The sequence below is a fragment of the Dunckerocampus dactyliophorus genome, chromosome 15 (assembly GCF_027744805.1).
Source record: "Dunckerocampus dactyliophorus isolate RoL2022-P2 chromosome 15, RoL_Ddac_1.1, whole genome shotgun sequence".
Classification (NCBI taxonomy): Eukaryota; Metazoa; Chordata; class Actinopteri; order Syngnathiformes; family Syngnathidae; genus Dunckerocampus; species Dunckerocampus dactyliophorus.
Window position 1 is genome coordinate 17,552,626 of NC_072833.1, and position 21,381 is coordinate 17,574,006.

The 21,381-nt window shown below is 40.1% G+C and overlaps 1 protein-coding gene across 1 annotated transcript in view; it reads left to right on the forward strand.

Annotated features, from left to right (window-relative positions):
• LOC129194947 (collagen alpha-1(XXV) chain) overlaps nt 1-21,381 on the forward strand; it is a 145,251-nt gene that overhangs the window by 59,077 nt on the left and 64,793 nt on the right. The window contains exons 3-4 of the mRNA XM_054800514.1: nt 7,905-7,949; nt 11,831-11,838. Coding sequence (XP_054656489.1) covers nt 7,905-7,949; nt 11,831-11,838 — 53 coding nt within the window. The remainder of the gene's footprint in view (nt 1-7,904; nt 7,950-11,830; nt 11,839-21,381) is intronic.

Here is a 21,381-nt window from a genome sequence, read left to right on the forward strand (position 1 = left end):
ATATTTTCTCCTGTGTGACTGTCATACATTGTACGTGTTTGTAACACATGAGAACGCATCTTCCACCTGTCGTCGATGTGATGCGCTGTTACTGTCATGTATGACTCGGTGGCCCTGGAAGTCCAGGCATCACATGTTGACCCAACTCGCTCCGCAAAATGAAGATCATCCAGCACATCGTTTTGTACTTCTTTGTACAATCGGGGCAAAGCGACGTCAGTGAAGTGTTGGCGGGACGGTATGGAATAACGGGGCTCTGAAGTGTTCATCACGTAACGAAAGCCATCGCCTTCCTCCGAGCTCAGAGGGCGCATGTCTTTGCACATATACAGTAGCGGGTCACTGTGTTATTTTGGTGGCACGCGGTGAGCTTGAAGACCATTTGGCGAAATTCGCTTGTTCAAGAGTTTGTTGAGACGAGTCGCTTGTTGTCCCTTTACCTCCACTTTGCAGTGATGTCTGGCAACATGTGCACGGAGGTTCGTGGTGTTTCCGCAGTGTTTCATACTCGCGTAACACATTTTGCAGATGGTGTAGCTTTTCACATAATCTGGGCCCCCGTCTGTGGTGCTGCAAAGAGCCCAAATGAGTCCAAATTGCAGATTTATAAATGTGCTTCGGAACATCTCGTAATTCCCTCTCCATGTTCAAACTTTAGCTGTTCTCCAAACACAGCGAGAAGATAGTGTAAAGATAACGACCGGGAATAACGCTCACGAGACGCTATTATTACTCTGGCGGGCTTGGGTGGTGTGCTGCCAACGCTGCCAACTAGTGACCGGGAATGAATACAGTGAATACAATGAATACAGTACCCCCAAAATACATATAAAAACATCGATTTGAACGTCTTTTTAATCGATATGAGAATTGTGCGATGTAACATCGCGATATATCGCCGAATCGATTATTTTAATCACCCCTAATAATCAATATTATCTACATTTTTTCAGACCAATCTTTCCTTAATTATTGTCATGAGAGGTGTAATTCACATTTGAACCACTAGATGGAACTCAAGTATAGTGTACCTGTGTGAGCCACATTAGCTTGACACAGACGTTGCCTGTATGCATGTTGTTTAAAATGTATGCCATATAACCACATTTTTAATGGTTTTGCAATGCAGCGAGCACCATTTTGCGCCGTTTTGTTTATACTTTGTTTACTTTGCCGGCCAAACGCCTCAGTAAGCGTTGACTGTCGGGACAAAGGCTCCGCTGCCTGGGGCACCTCCATCGGTAGTTTGTTTTCCCCAGTTGTGAAAACAGTCAGTGTCAGTCGTCTGTGTTCATGCGGTCACCTTGTTCATTCTGTTTAAAATCGAAATTTTCCCACACTGGGGCTGTTGTGTTCTCTGTAGAAACCATCACTTCTGTGCCTTCATTCATGTTAGCGTATGCTTTCTCAGGTTCGCTCTCTCTGTTCATTCCGCTACAGAACCAATGCGCCCAGATAGATGCAGAGTCCATCCATCCTGTGTGGTACAGACGAGCATACATGCGCATGGCAATTTATCGAGGGCGTCATAATTATCGATCTGTTTTTTTTTTAACGTCCGATTAATTGATTTATCGATTATCAGCCCAATGGTGAGGATTCTTGACTGGCATCATCAAGCCCTAATTTACATATCATAGTAATCGTGGCTACCTCATATTTAGAATGCCTTCTGGCAGGGGTGTCCAAAGTGCTGTCTGGGGGACATTTGCAGCCCGTGGCTGTTCTTTTATTGGCCCATGATACATTCTAGAAATATAATTTAACAAGAAAACTAATAAAACAGAAGCAATGGGGCGGCAGCGGCTGAAGAGGTAGAGTAGGTCATCCAGAATCTGGAAGGTTGAGCCTCACTCCCTCCACCCACTATTGTTGTGTCCCTTGGCAAGACACCCATCCACCTTGCATTCAGGGCTGCCCACACTGGTGTATGAATGTGGCTGAATGTTTGGTGGTGGTTGGAGAGGCAATAGGCGTGAATTGTAGCCACGTTTCCGTCTAGTCTATTGGGTTCACTTCACTGTGAAGAACTTTGGGTACCCTGAAAAGGCTATATAAAATCTAATCCATTATCATCATTATTATTATTATTATTATTATTATTATTATTATTATTATTATAATGGGGGAAAAGCATTTTGATTAAAATAAAGTAAATAAAGTTGTAATCTTACAAGGAAAAACATCGCCGATGAAATTACAATATTATATGAAAAAATAATATAATTTTAGAAGCATAAAGTTTAAAAAATTAAAGGAAATTATTTATTAAAATTATAATAAAATTTAAAAAAGATGTTTTAAATTGTAATATGAGAAACAAACCAAACAAAGTTGCATTTTTTGGAAAATTTTACTGGGAAAAAGCTATATTACTAAAATTAAGTCAAAATATTTTGGGAATAAAGTCATAATGTTACGAGAAAAAGAACATTCACGAGAATAAAGTTTAAATATTTGGAAAATAAAATAAATAAATAAATAAGAGCAAGATACAGCAAAAAATTGTAATGGTAGGAACCAAACTGTGATGCATTTTCTTTAAAATTATATAACTTCTTAGTGTATCCACATGTGCTGCTTTACAAAATGTAAAATATTACAGTGGCCCTTGCAGTCTTTGATTTTTTTGGTATGCGGCCCTCGCTGGAAAAAGTTTGGACACCCCTGCCTTATGGGCTGAACTCTGCCTAGCGACAACATGACATACAGTAAAAGAGTACAATTGTGTTCATTTACTTGGCAATCCAATGTCTTCTTTCTTTTCCTTCTCAGACAACAATGCAACTGAATATTTATCACAATGCAGGTGTAAGTGTTGCCCGGGGCCATTTGCAGGCTACGGTTTGTTTTTTTATTGGCCCATGGCACATTGTAGAAATAAAATTTTAAAAGACAACAGTAAAATTTGCAAAAACAGAGCAAAAATGCACAATCTAAAGAGAAAAGGCTGACATGTTGATATAATACTAACACAAACATAATACATCTATAACGGGGGAGGGGCAGTTAGCCTTTTTACAAAATAAAAAAGATAAATATATATAAAAATAGAAATTGTCCCCTCACATCTTTTTTTTCAGTGTGCGGTCGTAGGTGGAAAAAAATGTTGACACCCCTGCTTTAATGCACTATTATAATGCATATCGGTCATGGTAGATGAGTTCTGTTATTGGGAATTTGCTGCAAAAATGTTTTGTCGGTCCCAGAATCTGAACTGAATATTTATTGGCCTCGCTACACTTCACTTCACAGAATTTGTTTGTTTATCCATTGGATGTTTTTCCGATTTACCATTTTCCCGAGCAGCCTGCCGTAGAAGTAAGACAATTACACGCTTTGCTGGCTTTTATGCGCTGCCTGTCTTGTATTTGTACGAGGTGGCTTTCACTCCCGGAGCATCTCTCCCAAAATGACCTCCACCAAGAAAATGTTTTTTTTTATGCTTTTGTGCTTGATTTCAAAGTCATTGTTTGGGTGTGTCACTTTCGAAATTGAAATTTGAGCATTTGCGCTCACGAAGAATGACACGAGAACTTGAGGGTGCACTTTACAGTACACACGATGCTAATGGACCTGTCAGCATCGCATAGCAGAGTGGAATTCCATGCAACTAAAAGAAAAAAGAAATGTGCAGCACATAAAATATCCAATTACAGCAAACAGCAGACGGATGCAGCAGTAACTTGCAGCCATCACACTAGGTGAAGACAAGTTAATGGCTCTGCTTTAGCGTGTTAACGCACGCATGGCAACAATACTTATGTAAGCCCCACAAAGTCATAGTTTTAGATATATTTCAGCCGTTTGTCGACATGTTAACCGTCTTTTAGCTTACTTACATTGGACTTTTTTGGCCGCAGTTCACACGTAAGCGGGAAAAAAAAGTTTCTTTCCTTTACTGAGGGGGCTGTCTTTGCATTACATGCACCATCATCACCTGTTTTGACATTATTTGTTGAATTTTGTCAACTATAAAATTTAGAATAGTCAAGATTACCTGCAAATATTCAAACTTTACTGTATAAATGTTTCTTTTAATTTAATTGATCATTTATTTATTTTTTTAAATAGTTAAAAAAAAATTAAAATTAATTAATTCATTAAATGGGGATTTTCCTGTTAAATTCATGCAAAATTTTTAAAAAGTGTTGGTGAAGCGCCTTTTCCAGCAGTGACTTTCTTCTGGCAGCCGATTGGCTAAATCAGGGAATTATTTATTTTGGATTCCCAGCCATTAACTTTTTGGTCAAAGATGCTTTATATGACAAGAATCTGCGAATATTAAAAAAAAAAAATACTGCAAAAAATTCTCGTCAAAGATCCTCTCCTTTCACTTTTGGAGATTTCCTGGGAGACTGCGTCAATCGAGGTGACCTGACTCGACCCGGGCCTTGCTCGTTTCTCCTCCAACATTTCATCACTTCAGCAACAGAGAGTCAGGCTGATTTATGTCCCTCCGAGATGTCTTACTGATTGGGACGCAAAATGCGAGCTTATGTTGCTTCTCCTTCTTTACAACAACACTCGCTTTGATCCCAGCCGTTTGGCTTCCAGCTCTGTTCCTTTTGGATGTCTTTCTGGACAATGTCAGATGCAGCCAATGGAGGGGTCCTCGGCGGTTTAACCACGAGTGGACACCACTTTGGTGGCGTTCTCGTCAAAGCCTGCTTTGTTATGAAGTGTTTTTAAAGACGGATCTTTGAAGAGACACCTGACACCTCTGGTACGACGCCCTGGTGAGCAAACCTCAGCCAGACAAAATAAACTGTATTCTTTACAGATACAGCCACTGTTTTATTCACACCACTTCTGATTAGGGACTGAAAGACGAGCCTGCCACAAAGTGTACCAGCGTAGGCCTCCAGCAGACCAAAGAAAACTTCTAGAATAATTCACTGTATCACATCCAAATGAAAGAATAATCTGACCAAGGACCAGTGGAAACAGCTTTACGTGTGTCGTGTGACAATCCCATACCCAGAAGTAGATCCAATGCTTCTGGGAAGGAGATGATGGAATTCCCACGTTCCAGAAGCAAGCATGGAACACGTGGAACACGCTCACAGATTTCATGGTGGATCCATGAAATTTAAAGTAGCGCTTTGCAAAAATACCAGTCAAAGATTGTCTATATGACAGTAGCACTCTGCTGTTGTTAAGGACATACTGCAAAGCTGATTATCTATCAGTGTTGGACCAATTACTTTAAAGAAGTAAGTCAAGGCGCTGTCTGGCATTATTGGGTATTGCAATGGGAGCGCTAGCGTCCGTACATACTACACCGTGCCTTTTTCCTGCTCCAAGCATACAAACCACACCCCACGTAACACTCACATGCAGCAAAACATGAGACTGCGTGTACAGTCATGGCCAAAACTTTTAAGAATGAAACAGCTCCTCAGTTGTCATGATGGCAATTTGCATATACTTCAGAAAGCTATGATGAGTGATACGATGAAGGGCAGTTAATTGCAGTCTTTCTTTGTCATGAAATTGAAAAACATTTCTACGGCATTCCAGCCCTGCCACAAAAGAACCAGCTGACATCATGTTAGTGATTCTCTGGCTAACATAGGTGAAAATGTTGACAAGGACAAAGACTGGAGATGACCCTGTCATCCTGATTGAGTGAGAATAACAGACTGGCGGCTTTAAAAAGGAGTGTGGTGCTTGAAATCTTTGTATTTTCTCTGTTAACCATGGTTACCTGCAAGGAAACACTTACAGTCACAGGCGAGGATATTGCTGCTAGTAGGATGACACCTAAACTAACCATTTATGAGATCATAAACAACTTCAAGGAGAGATTCAACTGTGCCCAACAAAGTCCAGCAAGTGTCTGGACTGTTTCAGAAAGTTGATTGAGCTGCGGGATCAGGGCACCACCAGTGAAGCGCTTGCTCAGAAATGGTAGCAGGCAGGCGTGAGTGCATCTGCTCGCACAGTGAGGCGAAGACTTTTGGAAAATGGCCTGGTGTCAAGAAGGACGCAAAGAAGCCACTTCTCTCCAGAAAAAAACAGACGGGGACAGACTGGCACTCTGCAAAAGATACAGCTATTGGACTCCTGAACACTACACTGGGGTAATACCATTTTTCTGCCGAATCACCTTTCAGATTGTTTGGAGCATCCAGAAAAAAAGCTTGTCCAGAGAAGAAAAGATGATTGCTACCATCAGTCCTGTGTCATGCCAACAGTAAAGCATCCTGAAATCATTCATGTGTGGCGTTTCTGGTCAGCCAAGGAAGTGGGCACACTTACAATTTTGCCCAAGAACACAGCCATGAATACAGAATGGTACCAAAACAGCTTCCGAAAAGCAACTTCCAACCATCCAACAAAGGTTTTGTGACAAACAATGCCGTTTCCAAAGGCAAACGTGATAACTAAGTGGCTTGGGAAACAACATACTGTCGTAACATCTGACAAAGACATCTAAAAACACAGAAGCAGCAAACTTTGTGAAAACCAACACTTGTGGCATTCTCAAAACCTTTGGCCATGACTGTTTGTCTACGTGTGCCTGTACAGTACAGGCATGTGCCTGTGCATGTGCCGTGAGTGTGTGACAGCCATTAACACTATGCGTCTTTTTAGGCCGAATGACAAATCTGATTGGGCCGCACGGTGGTCTAGTGGTTAGCATGTTGGCCAACACAGTAACAGCCTGGAGATCGGGAAGACGTGGGTTCAATTCTTCTCTGGGCACGCATGTTCTCCCCGTGGGTTTTCTCCGGGTACTCCGGTTTCCTCCCACATCCAAAAACATGCATGTTAGGTTAATTGGCGAATAGGCATAGGTGTGAATGGTTGTTTGTCTACTATATGTGCGATTGGCTGGCGACCAGTCAAGGGTGTACCCCGCCTGTTGCCCGAAGTCAGCTGGGATAGGCTCCAGCATGCCCCCGCGACCCTAAAAAGAGGAGAAGCGGTATAGCAAATGGATGGATGGACAAATCTGATTCACTTTAACTGTGATTGTAATTGTGAAGTATATACAAAATTTTCGGTCTGAACTGACTATTTGTAACCTAAGATAGCAAGTGCTGGTGTTCTTGTATTTTTGGGATAAAAAAGTGCAATTGAATTATAATTTCATTGTAGTTATTTATTACTTTGCCAAAAAAGTCATTCAATTACTACTGGAATTGATCCTTCATCAAAGTAATTAGGTACCAGAGAAAGTCAGAATTGCATTACCTTTTGAAAAACTTTCAAATATGTCAAAGATATTGGATGGTTTTTGATTTTGGATTGTAGTGGCATTCAGATATGCCTGGCTGATCGGACAGCAGGTGTTATACATCGATGCATAGTAACAGGAAACACTTCACTGTCAATAAGGGTAACGGTGTTGTAACGTTTGAAATAGTCATTTATTAGATTACCCATTACTGGAAAACAGCAATGGCTTTAGTAATGCATTACTTCTAACGCTAATATTCCCAACACTGTTATCTAGATTAAATTTATTTAAGGACCCACTGCAAAAAGCTATATACTCCTCTATATGACAGGCGCTGTGCTGCATATTGGGACCTACTGCAAATATGCCAGTCAAAGATCCTCTGTTTGACAGGAGCGTGCTACTGTTTCCCTGCAAAAAGCCAAATAAAAATATACCTTAATTGTTCATTAATTATATACTGTATATTGTTGTGGCTGTTTGTGAGACTGTGGAGGTGTACCTAATGAAATGTCTAGTGAAGTAGTCGGGTTGTGGTGCCCATAGTAACAGAAATGGCTGCCATTCTTCGTCTTGTGTGCAATATATATGATTTTAAAGATGAACAAACAATATTTTTGTGGCTGTTCTTCCTATTCCTTCCAAGACTTGAAAAAAGGAACAAAATCTAATCAAATAAGTCACTAAGATGTGTGCTTTTTCCGCTCTTTTGCAGGACCTCCAGGGAAGAGAGGAAGGCGAGGCCGCAATGGAGAACCTGGTATGTGCAATGTGTGCGTGTGTGTGTGCATGCGTGGCCACTGTTGGCTTCATCTGATGTCATCTTATTAAAAGAATGATTCAGGAGGACATCAGCACTGTATTTACAATAATGTCAAAGTTGACTGTATATCTTTGGAGGCCAGCGAGGTTTATAGATGTGTAATTAGTGGTTGGACTGCTCCACTTTGGTCGCCATAGGAACGCTCACTTTTCACCCTTTAAAAATCCAGGAGAATTTGACTAGCATTAGCAGTCGGTCCCCCTTATTGCTTGTGTTTTAATTTATTACTTTATTTACGACCGTGTTGCCCAACAAAAAGGAAAAGTCGCACTCTTAACCCTTCGATGCTCGCTCATCAGACACACTGAGGCATGGCGTGATGTCACGTCTGATGGCGGTTCAAAATCTGAAGATTTTGTGCAACTTTGGAGGAATATTATTCCGCAAATCCTCTATAGACCAATGAACTAATGCAATTTTTTTGTTACCTTACTGCATTTTTTTTTTCACCACATAGCAGAGAGTATCCAAAGGTGGTACAATCCATTTACGGAAGCAGGACATCCACTGCCAGCCAGACAACAGCTTGCCAGCCTTTGTTTACGGAATCTCCATAAACATCCCGCATGCCAGCGTCTTTTCAATGGCGACGTTGTGCAACATTTCATTTCCTTTGATTCGCTTGCTGCATTTGGCAAACAATGGCAACCATTCATGTCTGGAGGGCTTTATTATTAAGGCTTACTCGAAGCATAATTTCTCGTTTTTCTTTTAACCTCTATGTGCTAAATGACAAAAACATGATATTATAGTTCATTCAGCTCATTCACTGTGCCATTGACTTTTATTGCTGAATTCTGCCCAGCAACGAAGACGTGACAGAAACAAGTGAAATTCCGTTGATCTGCATTGCAATGTTGTCATCATTATAAAAAGTCACTCAGTGTAAATATAAAGCATTGTTAGCCTGCTGCATACTGCAATGTGGTAATGCTAGATGACAAAAATATATTAACAGTGATGTTTTGTGGGTAACATGACCGTTTTAAAGTATTGTAGGAAGTGGAAAGTATTAGTTTCCTGTAATATTCACTCTATGTCTGAGTCAAATTGGCTGTTTTGAGCAGTTTAATGTGGCTTACAAGAGCTGTTTGTTCACAGCTTTCCACCCAAAGTGGTCCTTCGTCACATTGCAGTAATTACCAGCACACACATTTCAAATATGTGGAATAAAATTGGCACACAGACCACTCTGTCCTTTCATTTAACAGACATTTGTATGCCATTATTGCAAATGTGCAAAAAAGCACACAGTGTGGTGCAGGTTTATTAAAAAGCTAAGTGGTGTACTGTAACCCAATGATCCATAAAACAAAGTACAGCTCGCTCTCTTTTCTTGGCTGTGAACAAGAACATTTCAAGGACGTGGGAATTTAAAAATCTTTTTTTTTTAAAAAGCAGTGGCCTTCAAGCTTGATAACTTGCAGCGATTTGCAAGGCTCAGCGGCATTGCACGCTCGTTTGAGGTGCGCTAATTAAGGGGAAAAAGACGCGTGTCACCTCGCAAAAAAACACAGGGGACTGAGTGTGTGTGTCTGGGGGGGGAGCTTTTTAACAAGCGCACAGTCCTCTTGTAGTTGTAAAAGTGGAGACAGCTACAAATGTCTTTGCCAGTCCTGGTGGCCACTGAAACAAAGATTTTGCCTTAAAAGCTCCTTTTCGGTCTCCGTTATGCTCCTAATGTGTCAACTAAGCAGAGTCAGTGAACACACAGTGAATGTTTTTAGCTTAAATGATGGTCAATATCAGTTGATCAACTGACATCAGACCGAGTTCACGTCAAAACTTGGAAGCCAACATTTTTGCAGTAGATTTCAGAGCACTCCTGCCATATAGAAGATCTTTGAGTCACAGTAGGCCATAAAAATAGTACAATGGTCAAAACAGTTTCATATAGAAGATCTTTGACTGATGTTTCTGCACTAGGTCCTTAAAAGCAGCAGAGTGTTCCTGTCACTCAGAGCAGTGGGTCTCAGCTCGTGGGTCAGGACCCAAGTGGGTCGTGGAATCATTTACTGTGGAGTTGTAGGTCTTTGCAAAGGAAAAAAAAAAAATAATAATTGAAGGACCCAATGTCTGTGAATGCACCTCACGTTCTTGTCTGCACTATTCGCTTGCTATGCCGCCGCGAGGTGCGTGCCCTGTTTCTGAAAGACATAGAGTGGAGACTTTAACGTGCCATCCGTGCAACACAGGTGCAGATATCTGCTGGAGAAGAGTGCACCATACAGAAACAACACCTCAGTGCTCAGTCCTTTAAAATAAAAGATACAGTGGTGTGAAAAACAGTGCTTAAATGAACGTTTTTATTATTAAGGGAGAAAAAAAATCCAAACCTACACGGCCCTGTGTGAAAAAATTACTGCCGCATCATACCAACAGTAAAATATGGTGGTGGTAGTGTAATGATCTCGGGCTGTTGTGCTGCTTCAGGACCCGGAAGACTTGCTGTGATAAATTAAACCATGAATTATTCTGTCTACCAAAACATCCTGAAGGAAAATGTCTGGCCATCTGTTGGTGACCTCAAGCTGAAACCAACTTGGGTTCTGCAGCAGGAAAATGATCCAAAACACACCAGCAAGTCCACCTCTGAATGGCTGAAGAAAATCAAAATGACTTTGGAGTGGCCTAGTCAAAGTCCTGACCTGAATCCTATTGAGATGCTGTGGCATGACCTTAAAAAGACGCTTCATGCTGGAAAACCCTCCAATGTGGCTGAATTACAACAAGCGCTGTATGAGACTCATTGCAAGTTATCGCAAACACTGGCCCAACCAGTTATTAGGTCACTTTTTCACACAGGGCCATGTAGGTTTGGATTTTTTTTCTCCCTTCATAATAAAACGTTTCATTAAAAAACTGCATTTTGTGTTCAGTTGTGTTGTCATTGACTAATATTTAAATTAGTTTGATGATCTGAAACATTTAAGTGTGACAAACATGCAAAAAAAAATAAATCAGGAAAAGGGCAAACATTTTTTCACACCACCGTATATGAAACGTTTAAGTTGAAAAAAATCCTGGCATTTGGGGCACCACTTGTCATTGAGGGGTGATGGTGACTGACATAGAGAATCTTTGACTAATGTTTTTGCAGTGTTCTTGTCATATAAAGGATCTTCGCATTTTTCACATTTTTGCAATATGTCCTTCACAATAGTACTCCTGTAATGTACAGTCATGGAAAAAATGATTAGACCACCCTTGTTTCTTCAGTTTGTTGTTCATTTTAATGCCTGATACAACTGAAGGTACATTTGTTTGGACAAATATAACAATGACAACAAAAATAGCTCATAAGAGTTACATTTTTTGGTAGTACAATGCTATAGCTATTCATGTAAGAACTTAAGTGATTTTGGTTATTATCAAGAAAACCATGGAAGTTGCTAGATATCAGCTCTTAAATTAAACTCTTATGAGCTATATTTGTTATCATCGTTATATTTGTCCAAACAAATGTACCTTTAGTTGTACCAGGCATTAAAATGGATCAATAAACTGAAGAAACAAGGGTGGTCTAATCATTTTTTCCATGACTGTATGTATCTGTATGACTGTATGAGGATCTTTGACTAGTGTTAACTAGTAAATATCGTTTGTTTTAATTTGTGACTTAATGACATTGTTTATGATTATATTATCCATTAGGTGAGGTAAAAATGTGATGAAATGACAAAGTCTTGCATTGACATTATTAACAAAAGTCTGGTCCTTTGTTTATAAAAACGTGTTGCACAGAACAATTAAGTTGAATATCCCTGGTCTTAATTAACAATGTTTGTTGAATTTCGTCTTTTTTGTGTCTTTTGCAGGACCTCCTGTAAGTATACCTCCACCCTTCTACTTTAACGGCACAAGAAGGTAAAAAAAGCCCTGCTTGAATGAGTTTGGTGTATAAGAACTTAGAAGACCTCCATCAACGAACGAGTGCAGGCCACCTTAAATGCGTTAAAGCGGTGACAAAAAAAGGTTTTACTCTGACAAATTTGGTGCCAGAATGCAGCCATTATCTCACCTCATCATACATACTCCATGGCCAGGGAACAGATGGAAAACTTTCTTTAAAAATGAAGACAAATCCATAAATGTAATATAATATAATATAAATGCAGCAGAGCTTATGATCGCACAGCATAGCTTGAAGGGGAGAACTTTGTGTGTCTTTGTGTGTTGTGTGTGTGTGTGTGTTTGAGAGTACTTTGCATTATTTATGGTTCAGAGGCGAGTGTGATTGAATGGCTATCATTGGCGTGTGCTGACTTAGCTGTAAAAGTCGTAAGTTAATCCTCAGACGCTCGCTCCCGGGGTCCTGGGAAGTAAGTAAGCCCAGGTGGTCTCGCCTCTCAGACCCTCTCGGGTGTTGGAGGGGCGAGGGGGGTGGTTCTGTATCTGACAAATAAAATCAGACGATGAGCTCACTCACAAACTGGCCTCAGGCCAAGTTAATGGTCTTAGCCCATGACGGCTTTTCCAGTTTTACTGGTGGATTTCCGTGTGTTTGTGCGCTTTGGGCTGTAGTGCATGCTGCTAACTTACTAACATTGGACACCTGCACACATGAATGGCATCCAATGAAAGAACTGTGTCACATATTCTTCTTCTTATTATTATAATAGCGTGTGTTATACAACACTGTGTGCACAATTATCGGGAAACTGTGAGTGTGCATAAATATCGAGCAGTTGCAAGTGAACATCGTTATTTGGCAATTAATTGTGTGCACCATTATTGGTCAACTATAAGTGTACACATTTGTTATACATAAGTAACAAATGTACGCATAAGTGTACACAATTATCTGGCTGCTATTAGTGTGCATACTAATTTGGCAACTCGTATTCACAGTCATTGAGCAATTAGTTGTGGGAACATTTAAGCTATTGGGTAAGATTAAGTGTTAGGCAACTGTTAGTGTGCACTGTTAGTAGGCAATTGACTGTGTGCACTATTATTGGTCAACTATTAGTGTGCACAATTACTGGGCAACAATTAGTGCTCACAGCCACTGGGCAACTATAAGTGTAAAGATCTATTCATGTGCACAATTACTAGGCAACTCTTAGTATGCATGATTATCGGGCAAAAAATAGTTTGCACAGTTCCTGTGCAACTATTAGTGTCCACAATTATTGGACATCTATTTGTTTGCACAATTACAGTGCAATTATTAGTGTGCAAATTTATTGGGCTTGCCCATGTTTCATCAATTACAAGAGTGCAGCCTCCTTCTGAAAGACCTTTTGGACAATTTTGGACTTTTCAGAATCAGTTCAATGTCTTTTTCGGACCATTTTGCCTGAGGAAAAGAAGCTACCTAATAATTCTGCAGCGCTTAGGCCACGGCCACCTAGTTATTCAAAGGTCTCCTCCTCTGAAATGTAGAATCATTCCCGTGTTTGCATATAAACGACGACAAATCTCATTAGACATTTCCAACACACACATTGCAGTGTAGTCATTTCATAGGAGCTAATTGTTACACACTGTGTATATGGGAACCAGATGCTCTTCCTTCCAAGTGTCTTTTTCAGTGTGGTTTCCTTATCCCCGCCTAACCTCCAAGTCCGCCGACCAGCACCAGCCGCTTGTGGTCGTACGCCTGTGCCTATTCTGCTGTGATTGCTTGCATGCGTGTCCTACAACGGTTAAAAAATGTCTTCCTGTGCGCTAGTAACAGATGGAGGCGTATAAATTGCCTTTGTTTCTTTTTTTTTTAACTGCATAAGCTTGTAGTAGTCCAAGATGGAGCAGTTTCTTCACTAATGATGCCCACAGCAGCTTTTTATATGCAAAGTTGTTCCACCAACCGCCACTTCCACACTTTGCAGCATCCAGATGGGATAGGGTTTTTTTTTTGTTGCTAAAAACATCTCAAGGCTGCAAATTTGCACTTATTTTTTTGTTGTAAAAGAGTAGTTTGACACTCTGGCAAATACGTTCATGGACGTTGCTTGCCAAGAGGTAGAAGAGAAGGTGGATGGAGCTGAAAAGGCTCCATGGGAGATAACCAGTAGCTGCATGCAGATTGGAAACAGGCGGCGCCATTGTGTGGAAACGTCAGATCTTGAAGTGAATGTGAAACATTTTGGGAAGTTGTAAAAGTCATGTACAACAAATATACAAGTATTGATGAATGTCTGTGGCAGGACTATTCAACTGGCAGACCACGGGTGCAGTTCAAAACATGCGTGCGTTTTTCCGGCAGATTCTGAAAAACAGCAGAGCCCTTTTGTCTGGAGATGCTTGATATCAGCTTTCTTACCAACATCCGGTATACCGATATTGTCTAAGACTTAATTTCCCATACCGATATCAATTGATGCCGGTATAGGCAGCAGCTTTTCCCTCAAACTAATGTCTGTTCACATCTGGTGTAATGAATGAACTCATTATGCTTCTTTTACTGTGATGCCTGTGGATGTATTACACCGTGCAAAATAAGCCAAACACTGCCATGTTAAAAGTTAAAAGCGCCATATTTATTTGAAACATTTTGGCTCAACAAAACAGCCATTAACTCATTCAATCCCAGCCATTTTTCAAAAGACAAACCCTTATGTACCGTCAATTTTAGACGATTTTGACTGATCTTTCAAGGCACACAGAATATTGTGCTCGATGGCTATATAAATATGGAAGCTACCAAAAGAAAGATCAGAATCCCGTTTTTCAACAGAAAAAAAACATGTGTTTCTACCTTTTTTCCGTTCTTTAGTAATCAGCAGTGGAACATAGGTAAGTTTCAGGAAAATATAATAGATACAAAAATATATGTGCATGGCTCAGATCAAGGGTACCCAAGTGTTACATTTAAAATTTCAAACTCGTGGATAGACCTTGGTAATGTTATCAACACAAACTTCAAACATTGCAAAACACACACCCAACATACCAGACCTCGAGACATCTTCCATTTTCCCCAACCCTCCGAAGTTCACTCTTTCTTAAATGTAAAGTACATAACTCGGTGTCCACTCGGTGTTAGACTTTTGTTCAAATAATCTTATTTTACTCTTTTATACACAAAAAAAAACACTTTAGTTGCAGAGTTGAGTAATTATTCCATGAATATATACCATTGTAATCATCATGGGGTTTGTTTTTCCATGGAATTATGTTCTTCAAAATTTTCATCGGCAGGCGGACACGAAGGTTATGTACTTTTCACTAATGATTACACGACAGTTATTTTTTTTTACACTGAGAATATTTGAATAAAACACGTTAGAAACCAATTTCAGACATCATTTTTTAATTCTAAGTAGAAATCATGACAAAATTATCAGAGAAAATATTGTTTATTTCACAACAAAAGTAGACATGCTTTACATGTAACATTTCAATGTCCAAATATAGACACTTTTTTACAACATAGCCGTGCTAGCGCAAAATAAAAACATGAACAGGCTTAATTTATGGTTTGGTAAGCTTCCTCACTCTATAAACGTCAGAGTGATAGTACACATTGTTAGAACAACATTTTCAAATGCTACTCAAGTGAAGTTGAAGACAGGAAAGGGTACCCTTGATCTGAGCCAAACACATATAAAAATATAATATAATAGTTCCCGAATAGAAAAGGGAGAAAATCAGCTTTTTGTGAAAAGATACACTTCGAGCATAACTTTCACTTGCAAATATGTTTTGTTTTTGTGACAGCTCAAATATCTAAACAACTATAACACAACATAAGCAATAAAATGGGTTGTTTTACATCAAAACAACAATGTATTTACAAATATGACACCATGAATTATTTACATTTTCACATTTAGAGCTGAACTATGTGTGTGCATGTGCGTGCGTTAAAATTTCCCTATAATGCGTAACCTTCTGCACGCTACACTCTTCCACGCTCTCTCACTTCCTCCTACCTAACGTGTGATTTTTTTTTTGGTTCACTTGATCTCTGCCGAGCTCTTGTCAAATGCAATTCTGCCACCTTGTGGCCGTTATTATGGCTAAAAAGTGCTCTGAAGTGAAATGCATTAGTGGAGAGTTGTGTCATGCCTTCTTTTTGCCTCTCGCGCAAAAAAACGTAAAAGACGGGTAAGACGTGTTGGGATTGGGTGTTCTGGATTATAAAAACGTATAAATACGCCTTGGGTATTGAATGAGTTAAAAAAAAAAAAACAAGACCAACAGTCAACTAAAATTATACGTCCTCCTACTACCTACAAGTAAGACAGGTTAGTCTTAATAAAGTCACAAATATGAATCCTGTTCAATACTCGCAACGACCCAATTTGGAAAGCTACATATTTCTATGTGGTACAAACGTCTGTATAAGAACAAAGTAAAGTGCAAAGTATGAAACTCTGGACTAAGACAATTAGAGAAATTATAAACTGGCCTAATTCAGGACGTCCTGGTCACTTATTATTTTGCTGCCGATACGCTATCTGCAAGTGATTACAAGTATTAAAGGAAAACACCTTACTGCCTCCTCTAAGCGCCTCACAGTCACTACAAATTACATATCTACAATCCGAAGGCAAAACCTGGAAAGAATTCCAGACCGCAGACATACTGAGTTAGCAAGCTTGTTGTTGTGTGGAGCACGACGTCATCTCATATATCATCATATCGTTATCGGCAGAAAACCAGAGACCAGTATGAACCGAATCAAATTTTTATGTCAATATCATATAGCGATTTTTTTTGTTTTTGCAGTTGGTTCTTAATTAAAAGGTGTTCCCTCGCTCCACCTTTCACAGACTCGCTGTTTTGCCGATTTTTTTGGTGCAATTTTTGTGCTTTTTTTGAACGCTGTTACAGGCCGGGCCTGGCCCTTTAAGAATAAACACATTGTGGGAAGTTCAGTGTTGTAGTTCTTTGCTTTAGCACGAGGCGGCGGTGTCTCTCTATTCTCTCTCTTCTGTCTGCACCGCCCATTGTCTTCTGCGTCCTCATTGGCTGTACACCATTGTCAATCAATCTCCTTCGTGCCATCTCTTGTTGTGGTCGTGACTAGCAAACTAGCTAACCGTGTGAGCTGCTTGTTAACCTCCAATACTGTAAACAATAGAAGAAGCAGAAGAAGCTAACCGCGTGTGACTCTGGACGCTGTATAGTTGCAAGTTTTCTTCCCGACAAAACCCACAATGTCGACGGAACGTTCTACACCCAAAAGGCAGAGGAAACCAGGCATCACACAAAAAGTTGGACTTCTGGACATTCTGAAGGAAGGCAGAGGTTTACCCGGCTGTAGGGCGGGATTATGGAATACTGTAAATGAATCTTCGGTTCACTGAGGACAACGAGGAGGAGTAAAATACGACGACAGGTGCAATATGTTTTAACTAGGATACAAAAACGCTACAGCCGAACGGCGCCAGGACGAAGAGGCATAGGAGTGAAATACACGTGAGTCACTTAATAATCTGTTGTGTCCAACCTGGTAGGTTGACCATTAAAATTCAAATGAAATTTGAACTTTGAGAGTGTTTAAACAAGAGAGAAATGTGACAAAATGTTAATGCATGTTTGGGAAAAGTGTATAACGGGTATGGTGAGGGGTTTTACAGCCTTAAAACATATACAATAATTGTAAAAAAAAAATTAAGTTGGATACTTTGCAGATTTCACTTATTGCAGGTTATTTTTGGAACCTATCCCCCGTGATAAACGGGGAAACATTGTACAGTGCTTTTGTCATATGTTTTTGCAGTAGGTTCTTAAAAATAGCAGAACACCCATCCATCCATCTTCTACCGCTTATGTGAGGTCGGGTCGCGGGGGCAGCAGCCTAAGCAGCGAAGCCCAGACTTCCCTCTCCCCAGCCACTTCGTCCAGCTCCTCCTGGCGGATCCCGAGGTGTTCCCAGGCCAGTTGAGAGACATAGTCTCTTCAATGTGTCCTGGGTCTTCCCCGAGGCCTCCTACCGGTCAGACGTGCCCTGAACACCTCAAATACCAGAACTCTCCTGTCACACATTGAGGATCGTTGACTAAAGTTTTTGGATTTGTTCCTTAAAACAGTATCCTGTTGCCTTTTCAGACTATTGACAGTGCCCTCTAGTGGCCGGAGGAATCCCGATTAAGTGAGAGACCGCGAGTCGCTTCCTCCCTCCGCTTTCCAACCACAAGCTGCTTCACATGTCCTCTCCTGCCTTCAGTCACGTCTCCATCAACTCTTAACCTTAACCATGTGCTTTTATGATTGCAAATATGACAGTGAAGGGCACCTTTAGCATCAGGGAGTAATTCCCTTCAGCTAGAATATGCTGTTTCCCTCACCGTGGTGTTGACATGTCATGAAGCATAACTCTATACTAGTTTTGACGTACAGTATATCTCCTGCTGCTGTCAGGAGTAATTACCTATGTAGCCCCAAAGAAGTCTGAGATGTTTAGCTGATCAAAATGTGAAGAAGAACTCCTGGCCTGCAGGCCCTCCCCTTCTCCGGGTGCTCATTCGCTGTCAACACCCGCCGCCCTGTGGACCGCTTTGTTTAGCTTCCTGCGCACACACATGCTTATTAATGTTGTGTGCAAAGACCACGCAGGCGTTAAAAAAAGTGCTAGTAGTCGTCGTCAGGGATGCCAGCGCTTCACAGTAAGCTGATTGGATCCATGTGGACTCCTAAAATGCTGGCAGGTCTCTTTGCTGGCTCGCTTCCTCCAATAAGGAGGCAAGCTCTGGTGTGATGGATGGGCTTTCTGGACCTGGACACGCTCACCGGGTCACTGTGATGACAAGGACTACAAAGCAGATCCAACCAGGTCCTTAGCGATTCACATTGTTATTTGTGTGTTTTTGACTGATCCAAAAAGAATGATTTTGCTTGTGTCCATAACAACTACAGCTACACTGGCACACAAAGAATGTATTTTCTGTGTTAAAATCAAATAAGCAATACACTACATGGATGAAAACACAAAAATAATGAGTTCCAGGGTCAAACCTTTGTTGTTAAAAACCTTTATGAACACTAAATACCATTTTAAAGGATTTTTTTTACATTTTGAGCAGTCATAGAAGTTTAAAACTATATGGACAACTGCTAATAACAATGATGTCCCCCCTGTGTCTCACTTTTTGACACTATTAAACCTCCCAAAAGTGTAAAAAGAATAGTATTTTAATTCAAATGTTTCCAAAAAGTATCCTTAGGAGTGTAACCTTAGCAGTTGCAATTTATATTTTTATTATATTATTATTAATAATAGCCAACAGAGGGGGATTAGACTTTGTGGAGATTTTTTGTGCCAAAATTAAGTAAAAGCCAATAAATTGCTGAATAATAAATCATTTATTATTACACGACTACATCAATAAATGAAAGATCATGAAATAAACAAAAATGCCAGCGTTTCCGCTACATGTAATTGATCGTGGTGGTCCGCCACTACAAAATAAAAGCCGCCACATCTTAAAAATGAGGGTTAGTAATATATAGTAATATATATTAAGTAATATATTGTATGAATGATGTATATGCTACATAGGTACATATATAGATTATTATTTACGCAAATATTGACCACAGTTAGTTTGAAAACAATTTAAAATAACATAAAAATGTTTCACTGTGCTTTATTTTGGCAAGCATGCACCAGAATCGCCTGTCTGCTTTGCTGGCACTTGCGCATGTGACCAAATACGTGACACGTCTTGTGTTGACTTTAAGTTTGTTTCTTATTATCGGGCGAATGAACAATAGCCTTTAAAATGTGTAGTCAATTGACGACAGGTTGTCACATGCTAAACCTATCTATGCCAGCGTGTGTGATCGCTCACGTTTCAATCTCATTCCACTTTCTGGCATTTTTGTTTACATGCCCGGCTGGCGGCATCTAGCTAGCTCGTTTTTGTCGAGCTACGAGCTACGATCTTCATCACAACTTGTTATCATTATAATACTTATGGCTTGTCTTCAAAACACTAGTTGTGTGTCAAAGTTGTGCACCTGACACACGTAATGTGTACAGCTATCACAGGGGTCTCCAACAGGCGGCTCGTAAGCTAGCAGTAGCTCACCAGCTGATGTTGAGCAGGTCACCAAGGAATATTTGCGTGTTCTATTCAAGTGTTCTATTCAAACATGACACCTTATTTAATGACAAATGAGCACACTGAGTGGAGATGTGCTTTGTAAATAAAGTGCAATTAAAATGTTGGCAGCGCTCTCAGCAGCTTTGCCATTAAATTAATAGTTTTGCAATGTTCTCGGTTCATGTTCAGCTAGTTGTTGAAAAAAGTTAAATAAATAAGTTAGTAAATGAATAAGTGATAAAAGTGTTAAAAAAAACATTTGCACGCACTGCAGCGGCACGACACAGCAGCGGCAGTCCGCCCTCCCATGCAGCCCACCACCACAGCTTCCAAAAATCCTAGGGGAAACCCTGAATTGCCATAAAATAAATTAAAATTAGACCTCCTCGATACTGTCCGGTCCTTTATTACGAATACCGATACCAAACAAATATTGGCAGAAAAACCAATGTCAGGTCACATCTTGTTCAATGAATGAACACAATGTGCTTCTTTTACTAAGTGGCCACCGGATGCATTTCGATAAATAAACACTGTGCAAAATACGACAAATACTGCAATATGCAATGTGAGTATAAAAATTGAGATATTTATTTTAAAAAATGTTTCTCAACAAAAGTTATTGAAAAATCATGACCAATTAAGCAAGATAAATTACTTGCCTTCCTTACACAACCAGAGCTTTCAGTGTGAATTGAAGCTACAGTGGGACTTCGGTTAACGTCCGCCGCGTGTTTTTTTGGTTAACGTTGAAATTTACGCCACAATTTGCGTCCATTCTCCAGTTTGTGTACATTATGGCGCACATCTTGTCGTGTCATCAATACACTGTGTGAGTCCACCTGTGTTCTTAATATTTTTTTGTTTTTTTTAATCAGAAAACGTCCTTCCTTGTTTGTTAGCTTCCTGTTAGCTAGCGAACAAAATCGCAACCGGAAGTTACGTCGCCCATTTATGATGTTATCAGCGGTTGACTCTCAAAAACGTTAGCGCAAAACACATTTTTATAGTTTTGGAATTATAGTTTTATATGTATAAAACAATTCTCAACGCATATAAATGGCAAATGAAAGGGATAAATGAACATTTAAGGCTACTTTTACATTCGTTGAAGACTACTGTTTCCAAAGACACGATGTTGCAGCGAGATCCCACACTCATCTTTTGTCAGGTGTTATCTCTTGAATTCAGTAGTGTTTCTCTTCTTCTTTATCAAAATGCTGGCACCTGCAACTTTCTTTGACTCCGTTTTGGGTTACAGTATTGAAGTGAGAAACACTGTTGAATTCACAAAACAAATCATGTCAAAAGGAAAAGTGGTGGTGGTTGATCTCGATGCCACATCGTGTCTTTGGGGACAGCCACGT